At 42.6% G+C, this 15,110-nt stretch overlaps 1 protein-coding gene across 7 annotated transcripts in view; it reads left to right on the top strand.

Annotated features, from left to right (window-relative positions):
- psma4 (proteasome 20S subunit alpha 4) overlaps positions 1 to 11,940 on the top strand; it is a 35,162-nt gene extending 23,222 nt beyond the window's left edge. For all 7 annotated transcript variants that reach the window (XM_072553253.1, XM_072553259.1, XM_072553255.1 and 4 more), the window contains exons 7-9: positions 2,581 to 2,711; positions 10,448 to 10,571; positions 11,569 to 11,940. In XM_072553253.1, coding sequence (XP_072409354.1) covers positions 2,581 to 2,711; positions 10,448 to 10,571; positions 11,569 to 11,723 — 410 coding nt within the window. In that variant the 3' untranslated portion in view covers positions 11,724 to 11,940. The remainder of the gene's footprint in view (positions 1 to 2,580; positions 2,712 to 10,447; positions 10,572 to 11,568) is intronic.
- Positions 11,941 to 15,110: the final 3,170 nt, after the last annotated feature.

Genomic DNA, 15,110 nt, shown 5'->3' with positions numbered 1-15,110 from the left:
GTCATATTAATGATTTAGAGGAAGGCATGTATAGTAAGTTTGCAGATGATACCAAAATTGGTGATATAGTGGACAGTGCAGAATGTTATCTAAGATTCCAAAGAGATCTTGATTAAATGGGTCAGTGGGCTGAAGAGGGGCAGGAGGAGTTTAATTTGAATAAAGTGGGAAATTGTATTTTGGTGAAACAACAAGGGCAGGACTTTTACAATTAAAAGTAGGACCTTGGCTAGTGTTCTCGAATGGAGAGACGTCGGGATTCAGGTGTATGTAAGTTTGCATCATGTGGAGATGGTGATTAAGAAAGCACTTAGCAGGTTTGCCTTCATTGCTCAGACTTTTGAGTATAGGTGTTGGGACATTACGTTGAGGTCGTACAAAATGTTGGTGAGGCCTATTCTGAAGCACTGTGTCCAATTCTGGTCGCCCTGTTAGAGAAAGGATATTATTAAAGAGGGTTCAGAAGAAATTTACCAGATTGTTACTGGGAATGGAAGGTTTGAGTTAGAAGGAGAGACTGGATAGACTAGACGGCTTTCACTGGAGCATAGGAGGTTAAGGACTGACGTTATAGAGGTTTATAAAATCATGAAGGGTATTGATAAGGTGAATGGCATGTGTCTTTCGCTTAGGATAAAGAGTTTCAATACAAGTGGGCGTATTTTTAAGGTGAGAAGAGAAAGATTTTAAAAAAGACATGAGGACAAATTTTACTTTACAGAGAATAGTTCATATGTGGAATGAATTTCCAGAAGTGGTGGTGGATGTGGATACAGTTATGATGTTTAAAAGGCATTTACATAAGTACATGAATAGGAAATGTTTAGAGGGATATGGGCTAAGAGCAGGCAGATGGGACTGGTTTGGTTTGGGATTATGGTCGGCATGGTCTGTTTCCAGACTACCAGACTCTTGTCTCTTGATTCTTGCATTAAAAACCATTCTCCTCTTTCTGTGCTGTATGACTCTATGACCTCCTCTGTAATATGTGCTCTTTTTCAAGACATCACTATTTACTTCGTCAAGTTCCCTAGCTTCCATGTTCTTCACCACACTAAATACTAATGCAAAATGTTCATTTAGTATTCACCCATCTCCTGCAGTTTCACACATAGACAGCCAAGTTGATCTTTAAAGGGTCCTATTTTCTCCCTCGTTACTGTTTTCCCTTTAATGTACTTGTGGGATCTCTTTGCATTCTCCTTAACTCTTTTTGCTAAAGTATCTTATGTCTCCTTTTTTCTATCCTGATTTCCCTGTTAAGTACAGAGGAACCTCGATTATCCGAACGACGTGGACAGGGAGTATTTTGTTCGGATGATCGAATGCCAGATAACACAGTTTAGCCGAGCATCGATACCTTGCGATCTTGCCAGATAATCGAATGCTGGCTAATCAAGGTTCCTCTGTTACTGCCCTCACTGCCTTACACTCCCCTAAGGATTCACTTGATCCTCGTTGTCTGTACCTGATTTGTGCCGCTTCCTTTTCCTTGACCAGAGCATTAATTACTTTCATCATCCAACATTCCCTACGTCTACCAGCCTCACTCTTCACACTAACAAGAGTTTCTCTGTAAATTTGAGAGATATTTTAAGCAAATATTATAAGATGCTATCATCATGAATTTTTGTGACCTTTCCTCCTCCAAAAGCCAATCTCTGTGGCAACATGAATCACGTGGGTCTTGTAACAGGTAGAAATCCGATGATTATTTTCTAAACCCCTATTCTATTCCATCCTGAAGTTAAATGGGCAATTTAAAATATGACCATTTTCAAACCTTGACATTCCTAACACTGAGTGTCGAAGACGAGCAGTCCAGCTACTCAATGCGCTGGCCAGTAAAACAATGTGGGCTTACATTTAATAACAAAGTCAACCAAGCTTGTTAGCTGACAGAATTAAAAAGTGGACCAAGGCCTTTTATGTAACCCCAAATTGAAAAGAGACTCCTACACACAGCAGTCTTAGAAACTTCATATGCATTGATGGAGTGAAATTTAATTCTACAAACTTCCCCACTCCCAATCACCACCAAATAAAAGGTTTCAGACTGTGAGCCACAGTGGGGCTTTATAATCAGGGGATGGACAGTGTATAGACTTCTTGACTCCTTCCCAATTAAGTCAAATGTGAGGAGGTTTGAGTGTGTCCTCCCCACTGTGAGGCCAATGAGTTTTAATTAAGGCTCGTCCTCCACTGCGTGTTTGGGATGGGCCTTATGCCGTGTATGGAGGCTGTCAGGTAAACCCTAGGGACTACCTCTACAGTCATGGATGTGTTACCCAGTCAGGCATCCTTTGGCCTATCGAGGAGTATCCTGTTGAAAGAGGCTCCTACCCCATCTCTCATTGATCACAGCCAGTCTGACCTATTGTCCTGCTTTGAGGCAGGCCCAGAAACCCTTACAACAGACAGCAGACTTCTGCATGTCATTAAATCCGATTAGAACTCAGTATCGCTGTTTCAAAGTCTCTGGATAATGGTGCTTTGTGCTAAGTGACTGTCATATTAACCTAACTATTTGAAGAAATTCACTGTTGGTGAAATTCTTGGCAATTTGTATCTAACTGATAGGAAAGCGTCCTTTTGGTGTTTCGCTGCTGTACATGGGATGGGACAAGCACTATGGGTATCAGTTGTATCAGAGCGACCCCAGTGGAAACTACGGAGGATGGAAAGCCACATGTATCGGCAATAACAGTGCTGTAAGTACCTTAATGAAAGGGCTTAGTGACTTTGTAATAAGAGCAGTAACTGTCACATGTTGGTTTGATTCTAATATTACTAATGCATAGCATTGAAGATTTAGCTTATACAGATTAATACAGTGAATATTTCTGAAAACATAATTATAGAATTTCTAATAGAAAAGGTTTCAGGCTGGTTCCAACACTAAATATCAATTTCTAAAGGACCCTAATTTTGGTTGAGATGCTCCATTTTGAGACATACAAACATCTTAGTGACAGCAATCGGCTTTTCCTGGACTGCAAAAGGAAAATTCTAGAGATGTTAGAAATCAGCAAAAAAAATTGTAATCTTCAAGGCAGGCAGCACCTGTGTGCAGAGAATTCACAGATCCTGCCCATGATGGCTCACCTGAACTTTAACATTCTGTCACTACAGATACTGTCAAATCTCCTGAAAGTTAACTATGGACTAATGTCAGCAAATTTTCTAAACTGTGTAACACACTGCCATTGTTTGTTCTTGTTTTATTGGTTGGACCAATGCCACAGTAAAAAAAGGGTGAGAAAAGATTCATCCCATGTATACACTGTTTCCTAAGTTGTGTCAACCTGCTAGTTACCCTGAGGTATTGCTGACTCTGTGGATGTTGTTGAATCCTAGGATGTTGCTGACTGTTGGGGTGCTGCTAAATCCTATGGTATTACTGATCTGTGGTGAATAGAAGAAACTCTGCCCAGATTCAGGAGAAACTCTGAATTGGCTCCATAGTTTTCTAAGGCAACTGATTTTGCTTCAGTTGACTTAAACTAATCTAAGTTCTAACTAATATTCCTGTGTGTCTTAAAAACTCATTTACATCAGAATTAAGAGCAGAAGCAGACACTTGGCTCCTTGAGACTGCTCTGCCTTTCAATGAGATCAGGTCTGATTTGATTACTCCATACTCCTGCTGTCCCTGTTAACCCTTTTACATATTTATGAAACTGAATCCTGTCCCAAAATTGTATTGTCATGCTCTGTTCCACTTGCCTATCACTCCTGCCCTTTCTGACTCACTATTAACTGACTGAGTTATATTAGCGAATAGCAATTGGTAGAAGCTTGGCCTCAGTGGTTAGCTCTGCTGCCTTATTGTAACAGTTTCTCCTGTACCTGCAGTTTAAAAACCTGTCCTACTATTGTGGATCACTGCATGGTCCCACTGCTTTCAATATCTATTAGCACCTTCTAAACTCTTCCAGAACACAGTGATCCTTCAGCACTCCTCTCTCTGTCGCTCACTGCATTATTGGTGATTGTGACTTTAGCTGTTTAGCCCCTACCCTTTGACATATCTTTACTGAAAGCCTCTATCTCCCCATGTTCTCCTTATGGCCCTCCTTATATCATTTTGTTGCAATTTTGGGCTAGCACGTATAATGGTGCCACTTGTGGGAAGGAAATACCTAGTGGTATTATCGCTAGACTATTAATACAGAGAGCCAGATAATGTTCTGGGACCCGGGTTTGAATCCCACCATAGCAGATGGTGGAATTTGAATTTAGTTATTAAAAATCTGGAATTAAGAATCTACTGATAACATGAAATCACTGTCGATTGTCGGATAAACCTATCTGGTTCACTAATGTCCTTCAAGGAAAGAAATCTGTCATCTTCACCTTGTCTAGCCTACATGTGACTCCAGACCCACAGCAATGTGGTTGACTCTCAGTTGCTCTCTGAAATGGTCTAGCAAGCTTTTCAGTTGTATCAATTGCTACAAAGTCTTGAAGAAGTGAAACCGGACAGTGCTATGCACCAGGCCAGACCCCTTCAAAACATTTCAAGAAGGCAGCCCAGATCCTAACTTTTCTAGTTATTTTAAACAGGTGTATAGTGGATATTCCAGGCGTGATGCAGCTGGCCCAATCACTCAAAACAAAACAATTTATTTACAGTCTACTGAATGAAAATGAACAAAAGAGAACCGAATATGGAATAACTTATTCTATCTGGAAACCCTATTGACTCTGTCGCAACTTACTGAGCAGAAAAAGGAAAAATCAAACACCGGTTCTTCCAGGAGAGATGTCAGAGAGACAGAGAGAGAGAGAATAAGCACAGAGTGTTTCTTTGGGACCTGCAGTTTCTCTGGGTTCCCAGCTAAAACATGACCAGCAGCTGCAAAAAAAAAAGCCAGACTGCTGAAACCAAATCAAACCCTGAACTGGGACAACTGGCCATTCCCCTTTCATTGTCCAAGTGTGTTTGAAAAATGCTGAAAAGCTTCTTCAAGTAGATATTTCCAAGCATATTGGAACCCCTGCCTTTACAACCCCTCTGAACAAAAAACAAGGACAATGTAACCTTGTCAAAGGAGCAGCATCGTCACACTAGGCACCAGAAAAGACAATGACAGAAACAGCACTGTCAAATTAGCAAAGTTCTGCTCACTAACATCTGGGGCCTAGTGTCAAAATTGGGAGAGCTGCCTCACAGACAAGTCCAGCAACAGCCTGACAGTCATACTCATGGAATCATACCTTACAATGTCCCAGGCAGCACCGTCACCATTCCTGGATATGTCCTGTCTCACCATAGGGCAGAGGTGGCGGCATAGTGGTATACAATCAGGACGGAGTTACCCTGGGAGTCCCCAACATTGACTGCAGATCCCATGAAGTCTCATGGCTTCAGGTTAAACACAGGCGAGGTAACCCCCTGCTGATTACCACATACCGGCCTCCTTCAGCTGAAGAGTCAGCTGATTGAGCTGACTGGGTCCTAAAAGACGTAGCTGCTAGACTGGGTCTGCGGTAGGTGGTGAGGGAACCAACAAGCGGGGGGGATAAGCGTACTTGACCTCATCCTTCCCGATCTGTCAGTTGCGGATGCATCTGTCCATAACCGTATAGGTAAGAGTGACCAACGCATAGTCCTTGTGAGGACAAAGTCCCACCTTCACATTGAGAATAATCTCTGTTGTGTTGTCTGGCATTATCACTATGCTGAATAGGACAGACTTCAAGCAGAGCTAGCAACTCAAGACTGGGCATCCATGAGTTGTTGTGGACCATCAACAGCAGCACAATCTGCAACCTCATGACCCGGCATATTCCCCACTCAACCATTACCATCAAGCCAGGGGATCAACCCTGGTTCAGTGGAGAGTGCAGGAGGACATACCAGGATCAGCATCAGGTGTACCTGAAGATGAGCTGTCAGCCTGGTGAAACCACCAAACAGGACTACTTGCATGCCAAACAGCATAAGCAGCAAGTGATAGACAGAGCTAAGCAATTCCACACTAACAGATCAGGTCTAAGCTCTGTAGTCCAGCTACATTGTGAATGGTGGTGGACAGTTAAACAAACACGGTGGCACAGCACTGCTGCCTCACAGTGCCAGAGACCCAGGTTCAATTCCTGCTTCAGGCGACTGACTGTGTGGAGTTTGCACATTCTCCCTGTGTCTGCGTGGGTTTCCTCCGGGTGCTCCGGTTTCCTCCCACAATCCAAAAATGTGCAGGTTAGGTGAATTGGCCTGGCTAAATTGCCCATAGTGTTAGGTGAAGGGGTGAATATAGGGGAGTGGGTTGGGTTGCGCTTCGGCGAGTCGGTGTGGACTTGTTGGACCGAAGGGCCTGTTTCCACACTGAGGGTAATCTAATAAACTAAATCTAAAAATCACTGGAGGAGGAGACTCCACAAATATCCCCATCCTCAATGATAGAAGGCCCCAGCACATCAAAGCAAAAGATAAGGTTGAAGCTTTTACAGCAGTCTTCAGCCAGCAGTGCAGAGTGGATGATCCACTGGCCCCCAGCATTGCAGATACCAGTCTTCAGCCAGCAGTGCAGAGTGGATGATCCACTGGCCCCCAGCATTGCAGATACCAGTCTTCAGCCAGCAGTGCAGAGTGGATGATCCACTGGCCCCCAGCATTGCAGATACCAGTCTTCAGCCAGCAGTGCAGAGTGGATGATCCACTGGCCCCCAGCATTGCAGATACCAGTCTTCAGCCAGCAGTGCAGAGTGGATGATCCACTGGCCCCCAGCATTGCAGATACCAGTCTTCAGCCAATTTGATTCACTCCACCTGATATCAAGAAATAGTTGGAGACGTTGGAAACTGCAACGGTTACGGGCCCTGACTATATTCCAGCAATTACACTGAAGACTTGTGCTTCAAAACTTGCCACTCCCCTAGCCAAGCTGTTCCAGTGCAGTTACAACACTGGCATCTACCCAACAATGTGGAAAGTTGCACACATCTATCCTGTGCATAAAAAAAGCAGCTCAAATCCAACCCTGCCAATTCCTGCCCCATCAGTGTACTCTTCTTCAGTAAAATGATGGGAAGTGTCCTTAATAGTGATAGCAAGCAGCACCTGCTCAGTAATAACCTATTCAGTGATGCTCGGTTTGGGTTCTGCCAGGACCACTCAGCTTCTGATCTCATTACAGCCTTGGTTCAAACATGGACAGAAGAGCTAAATTGCAGAGGGGAGGTGAGAGTAACAGCCCTTGACATCAAGGCTGCATTCGACTGAATGTGGCATCAAGGAGCCCTGGCAAAACTGGAATCAATGGGTATTGTGGGCAGACTCTCTGATGGTTAGAGTCATACCTGTCACATGGGAAGATGGTTGTGGTTGTTGGAGGTCAGTCATCTCAGCTCCAGGACATCTCTGCAGGAGTTCCTCAGGGTAGTGTCCAAGGCCCAAACATCAACAGCTCCTTCATCAATGACATTTCCTCCATTAAAACATCCGAAGTGGGGATGTTCACTGATTGCAAATGTTCAGCACCATTCGCGGCAACTCAGATGCTGAAGCAGTCTGTGTCCGAATGTAACAAGATCTGGGCAGTATCCAGACAAGTGGCTGATAAGTCATGCCACACAAATGCCAGGCTATGACCATCACCAATAAGAGACAGACTAACCACTGCCCCTTGACATTCAATGATGTAATCATCACTGAGTCCCACACTATCAACATCCTGGGAAATGTCAGTGATCAGAAACTTAACTGGATTCATCACATAAATGCAGTGGCTATAAGAGCAGGTGAAAGGCTAGGAGTACTGCAGCGAATAACTCTCTTTTCCCCCCCCTCCCCCTCCCCGATTCCGAAAGCCTGTCAATCATCTGCAACAATTACACCAGGAGTGTGATGGAGTACTCCCCACTAGCCTAGATGAGTGCAGCTCCAGCAACAATCAAGAAGCAGGGCAAAACAGCCCGCTTGATTGGAACTGTACCCACCAGCATCCACTCCCTCCACCACCAATGCTGAGTAGCAGCAGAGTGGTGTACTATCTACACAATGCACTGCAGAAGCTCACCAAAGATCATAAGGCAGCACCTTCCAAACCCACGACAACATCCATCTCGAAGGACAAGGGCAGCAGGTATATGAGAACACCACCATTTTCAAGTTCCCCTCCAAACCACTCACCATCCTGACTTGGAAATATATTGTTGTTCCTTCACTTTGCTGAGTCAAAATCCTGGAATTCCCTTCCTAATGGCATTGTGGATTAACCCACAGTGGATAGACTGCAGCGGTTTCAGAAAGCAGTTCACCACCATCACCTCAAGGGCAACTAGGGATGGACAATGTATGCTGGCCAGCCAGTGATGCTCACATCCCACAAAATGAATTTTTAAAAAACTTGCATTTTGCCACTCGTCTTGGATATCTGCAGTTTTTGCAAGTTGCTGTTATATATTAAGACCTAGTGCCTGAGGCTGACAAAACTACCGCTGAAAAATCCCATCTGTGACTGACTATGGGTTTGGTCTGTGCTGCTGCTGCACAGTTAGAAGCTGACTGACTGAGTTATATTAGCGAATAGCAATTGGTAGAAGCTTGGCCTCAGTGGTTAGCTCTGCTGCCTTATTGTACCAGGAACCCAGCTTCGATTCCAACCTTGGAATCTATGTGAAGTTTGTATATTTTCCCCATCTCTGCATGGGTTTCCGCCAAGTATTCCTGTTTCCTCCCGCAGTCGAAAGATGTGCAGCTTAGGTGGCTTGACCATGCTAAATTGCCCCGTAGTATCCAGGGATGTGCAGGTTAGGTGAATTAGCCGTGGGAAATGTGGATTCATGGGAATAGGGGAAAGGTTTGGGTTGTTTGGAGAGTTGGTGTGGTTTCAATGGACTGAATGGTCTCTATCTTCACTCGAGGGATTCTATGATTCATTGTCAGAAACAGTGGAGCTGACAGTGTCAGCAACTAGAAGAGGAACCTTCAAATAGCAGTGACCAAATTTAAAGTGAAGAACTATGACAAATTGTCAGCAATAGCATTTAGTTGCATAAGTCCTATAATATACAAAGTTTAAAAATCACACAACACCAGGTTATAGTCCAACAGGCTTACTTGGAAGCACTAGCTTTCAGAGCGCTGCTCCTTCATAAGGTGATTGTGGAGAATAAGATTGTAAGACACAGAATTTATAGCAAAAGTTTACAATGTGATATGACTGAAATTATATATTGAAAAAGACCCGGATTGTTTGTAGTCAGACATCCTGTGACAGCTTACAGGGAGCAAAACTTCCCTGTAAAGCATTCCTTTTAAGCATTGTCCCCTGGTTCATATCCAAGTCCATGGTTCGCCATGTTTAGGTGTTTGCTATAGCTCATTCCTTTCTGTGTCAGAAGATTGAGAGTTCAAGTGTAAACACACAAATCTAGAGTGGCACTCCAGTGCAGCAATGAGCCACATTCTCTGGCTGGGCAGAGAAGAGGGAACTCTGCACGTACTGAAAGTCATGCTGCTGAATAGTCTCTTCTTCCGGAAACCGGTGCTGTGCATTGACCTGATTGATTTGGATGGGGTGAGGGGAGTAATTGAAGAGACAGTTTAGTGCTGAGGGAATGCTGCAGTCTATCGGATCGGTCCTTTCTGCTGTCATAAGTTCTCAGGTCACTGGATTGAAGAGAAACATGGCTGTTACCCCAGTGTTTTGGCCAACGGTTATCCTTCACATCACACAAATATTGATTATAACCTCATTTCTGCTTTGGGAAATTGTTGTGCAAAGACTGTGTTTGCTGTAACTGCAGCCACACTGGCTGTTGGTGTCCATATTGCCTCTACCTTTATTTCATCAAAATGTAGGAGCAATAAAATGGTTTGTTTTCAGATTGATTTAGTTCAAAACCAGGGCTTGAGGTTTCCACACAGCCCCACTCCTAGCATTTGGCTACCATGCTCACTCTCACTCACTGCATTTCTGACAAGTGAGGGAGTGGATAGCAAGTGGAAGGGAGTGAGTGAGTGGTCAGCAGGACACCCAGGGAAGCAGCGAATAGGGTTGGTTCATTGACACCAAAAATGTACATGGAAACTGCAAGTGTAGTGCTAGCGTTCCTTTGGCGTATTGTAGTCTGTCACAAATCTACCTCTGGTTTGAGTGGGCACTACATTATTCCAAGTGCACATCAGCGATATCATCAGCACAAACTTCCTGTTTGAGTGCAGTGGAGAGAGAGATCTGGTCAGAGTTGGCTACTGCATTTGCACGTTAGTGACTGCACTTTAAAGACTCCATTAACTGTAAAACACTTTGCAACGTCATCAGGTTGTGAAAGTTACTATTTCAGTGTATTTTTGTATCTTCTGAAATCTGAACAGAAACTTTGCAACTAGCCATGACAGTGCTAGAAGATTTCAGTCATTGAGTGGTGTGGTTGATGACACTTTGAAGCCAACAGTTGAATTTCTTTTTTTATCTGTTTCAATGTATATTACAGGCTGCAGTTTCTATGCTGAAACAAGACTTCAAAGAAGGAGAAATGACTTTGGAGTCAGCACTTGCATTAGCAATTAAAGTGTTGAATAAGACCATGGACGTTAGTAAACTATCAGCCGAAAAGGGTAAGGAGAATGTAGAGTTGTAAGCTTCTGTCCTAGTTTTCTTTTAGCATGTCAGAATTTATTAGCTGTACTTCACAAAAATCACACAGCCCCGTACTCCTAGACGTTATCATTTTCTGAAATTAATGCAATGAAGTCTCAAGATATTTTAGGCAAATTGGAAGAAAACCCTCATTCAGTGACATCTGCGCAGTTAGGAACATCTATATTAAAACAAAATAAAAGCCTATGCAAGCCTAAGTTTTGTAAATATGGTATTAATTTCCCCAATTATATTGCCCTTGCCAAGATGTGGTAAGAAATAATATAAGCCAGGTCAAGTTGCTGGTTCAATTTCTGCTGTATTATATGGTCTTTGCCTTGACCATAAGATCATGGCTTTTTCATAACTCCACTTTTTCCCTTTTGTGTCATGGCTCACCACAATTGGCTGGCCCCAACCTGCAGAGATGACAAACCACTCTGGGCTGTCAGTCCTAAATGACTACCTTATCTCACCCATTGAACATATTAATGTCAGTGAAGGCAGGATCAAGGTTTACTAGTATCTACTCCCACTTATCTGGTTAGATAATCTACACTATCTGGGGTCCATGGCAATTGGCAACTTGAGTGAGATTATCAGAGAGAGGTGGTCAGTGAAGATTTTGGTGCAAGTCTACTTGTCTTGAAGAATGATTGGAGTACAATTTCTCCCAACTGTAGGAATCCCAAATGATACTGGGCAATTATACCAAAACCAGACCCTATTTTAATGTTACTGTTACCACTAACTATCCAAATTACCCTGGTATTGTATCTTTATAATAGTCATTCTTTGAAAGCTGCATTCCAAACTCCTTCCAGATGAAACACATACATCCACAACACCCTGAGGCATGAAACCTGTTGGATGCGTTGCTTACCTTATTCTTTTCAATGAAGTGCCTTCCAACTTGAGTGACAGTTGAAATTGAAATAACTGTTACAAATTGAAATGTTTGCCTTTGTACCACAGTGGAAATTGCAACACTGACCCGAGAAAATGGAAAAACCCGCATCAAGGTTCTGAAGCAGAAGGAAGTGGAGGTTTTGATTAAGCAGCATGAAGAAGAAGAGGCAAAGTCTGAACGTGAGAAAAAAGAAAAGGAACAAAAAGAGAAGGAGAAATAGAACTGCAAATTAATTGAGCTGCAGGTTCATGTTCCAGTAAAACCAGAAGTTTGTTGGAAATTCAAACGACAGCAGCGTTTTCAGGAGAGAATTAGACAAACCAGACACAACCAAACTACTTGTACACTTCGCACACCAATTGTATATGCACTAGGAATTACCAGATGGGTTTTTAAAATAAAGAATAAAGACAAAAAAATAGTTTCTGATGCACTTATTTCACAAACTGTTAGCAAATAGAAGATGGCAATGCTCTGTTGAGCCTTGTACAGCAAACACCATCTCTTAAATGGTGCATGGAAGAGCTTAGTATTGGCAGTTGGATACATTGAGCTGGTGATGGTTCTGGAGGGTCTAAATTATTGAGAATTTGAGAGTGAAGCAGTGCCACCACCCAAAATGCAGAACACACAGGTGAGAATTTATGATCCAGCAAAAAAGAACTGAGTTTTGCAATTTAGTCTGACCATTCTTAATGCTGTACTTTGTCAGAGTAACTGTTTGCTTTATAATAAGAGTCAAGTCCCTGAATAGCATAAGGTTCAGGAGGTTTACCAATTGCATTGAATGGTCTCACCAAGGGTTGTGCTGTTGTGGTTGGTTATTTGCTTACCGTTCAGCTCACTAGGTCCAGGTGACTCACTGCATTGTTGTATGGTCTCTTTTCTCTCCTGTTGTCCTTGCCTGTTCCTTTCAGAAGGAAATTATGATCCCAGTTTATAGTAGTACTGGACAAGTCAGATACTAGGCTGATGGGCTGAGTGGTGGCAGATATAGTTTAATTTGGATAAATGTGAGGTGCTATATTTTGGTAAGATAAACCTGGGCAGAACATACACAGTTAATGGTAGGGCCCAGGGGAGCGGTGAGCAGAGAGACCTAGGAATTCAGGAACATAGTTCCACAAGTGGTATCACAGGTAGGATGGTAAAGACAATGTTTGACATGTTTGCCTTCATTGGTCTTAGCGTTGTGTATATGAGTTGGAATATCATGCAGCTGTACAGGGCATTGCTGAGGTCACTTTGGAGTACAGTGTACAGTTCTAGTTATCCTACTGTAGGAAGGATATTATTAAATGGCAAAAAAGAAGTATAAGAATCATACTGGGACTGGAGAGTTTGAGTTATAAGGAGAGACTGGATAGGATGGGATGATATTCCCTGGAGCTTAGGAAGTTGAGGGGTGACCTTATAGAATTTTATAAATTTGTGAGGGCATTGTTAAGATGGATAGCCAAGGTCTCCCTAGGGTAGGGGAGTTCAAAGGTAAAGGCATAATTTTGAGGCAAGATTAGTAAGGTTTAAAAGGGACCAAAGAGGAAACTTGAACACAGGGTGGTTTGTGAAATTAAGTGGCATATGCAGTTACATTTTAAAGGCATTTGGACAGGTACATGAATAGGAAAAGTTTAGAGGGATACGGACCAAACACCGGCAAACAAAACAGTTGAATTTGGGAAATATGGTTGTCATGGATGAGTTGGACTGAAGGTTCTGTTTGTGTACTGTATAACTCTGACTCTAACCAATTGTAAATGTTATTTTTGTAATTCAACTTCCAAATTGTGATAGTAACAGTACATTGTACATTTCACTGGCACGCAAAGGGTTACTAAAAGACTTCTATAAAGGCTCATTATATTATTTACAAACCTAGGTTTTAACATGAGTAGAATAACAATTGATTTATTTTGTAATTTGATTGCTGTGGTTTTCAGTCTCTCTTCACAGAGGCAGCAGATATGTGGCAGTGCTGCCACCTGAAAGTTCTCCTTCAGGTCTCACACCATTCCGATTTGGAAATGTGTCACCATTCCTTCAGTGTCACTGGGTCAAAATCCTGGAACTGCCTCCCTAAAGTCATTGTGGGTCTAACTGCAGCACATTTACTGGAGCAGTTCAAGAAGGCAGGTCACCACCATCTTCTCTAGGGCAACTATGGACAGAATAATTGCTGATCCAACCAGTGACACCACATCCTGTAAATTAATAAACTAAGCTGGCAATCCACTTGTAACATTAAGATTTCAAAGTCTACAACAAAGTGAAAATAAAAACTATACTACATAAGTAATTAGTAAATTTATTACAGCTACTAGAGTGAATAATTCTATCCTTTTGTCCTCACCAACCATCTTATGGATAATCAAACCTCAGGGAAGGTCATCCTGTTCCACTTTTAAGTTACTTATTCAGGTGGCATAGCTGAATTTTATTTCTTTCTGGCAAGAATCTGTATTCACTTGATCCCAACTTTAGTCAATGGCTTTTCATGAGACCCTTGAATTGTCAACACAGCTCACTTATTTCTGGACCAAAGTTGTTTAAGCTCCTCTTCCGCAGCCTTTAGCTTTTGGTGCTTGCTGTTTTCTCCTGCCCTGTCTTGTGCACACTGTTAAACTGCACTTTTTGCTAAACTGCTACACTGTTGCTGTTATAGGCTTTTCTCTTTGAATAGAAAAAAAAACCCTGCATACTAACAGATCTTTCAAATGGTTCTCTCTCTGTGTCTCTGTTTTAGTGAATTCACTGCTGTGTGTTTAGATTGACCAGGCTCCAGGTAATGGCAGGGAACTCGTGTTTGCCCATGACCTGCACTAAACAACATCTACCACAAGATGGTGCCCTTGATGTGTTTTCAAAACAGACTTGAACAGGAGGGAACGGCTGAAATCAGATTTCAGGGCTTAAGGCAGGAAAGGACGATGAGAGGGAAGGCCAGGGCAGGGACAGTAATGGTGGAGATTAGGAAGGGGCAATACCTGGAGTCAAGTGGGGGTTGGTCAGGGGAAGGCACTGTTGTCAGTCAGGGCCAGGAGATGTTGCAGGGGTGGGGAGTGAGAGAAGGGCATTGCTATTTGCAGGAATAAAGGTTCTGGCCTCCAGCTCATTTGAGGTCAGTCAGCGCTCCAGCAGGAGAGGATACAACAAAATGAAACCGAAAATGATGTGGTTCAAAAAAATAGGAAACCGGTTTCTGTTTCTTCGAATCACATCATTTATCCATAAACTTTTATCATTTGGAAACTTGGGTTCAAAGTGGACAAGACCATATCTCACTTGAAGTTTGGTTTGTATTTCTACATCTTGTGTTAAAGGAGAGGCTTAGCTTTAGTTTCACATTAGATTGGTTCTGAGAGTGTTGCCAGCCTGTCTGAAGTCTGTTGATATGTATTTTGAGTCAGAATTTACAGACTTGGAAAAGAGCTTGAGGTGAACAGTGAGGAAACATTGAGCATTTGGAAACTTGGGGAGAAGAGTGATAGTTTATCTTACCTAATGATAGGTGTCCAGTGAGCAAAGTTCAATCATCTGAATTATAGAGTGATGGAAGGTGGCAGCGTAATAATCCAGTTCAGTCTAATGTTCTGAGAGTATGGGTTGA

Source organism: Chiloscyllium punctatum, chromosome 33 (assembly GCF_047496795.1).
Source record: "Chiloscyllium punctatum isolate Juve2018m chromosome 33, sChiPun1.3, whole genome shotgun sequence".
Taxonomy (NCBI): Eukaryota; Metazoa; Chordata; class Chondrichthyes; order Orectolobiformes; family Hemiscylliidae; genus Chiloscyllium; species Chiloscyllium punctatum.
Note: the sequence above shows the minus strand (reverse complement) of the source record. Positions and strands in the feature narration are given on the sequence as shown.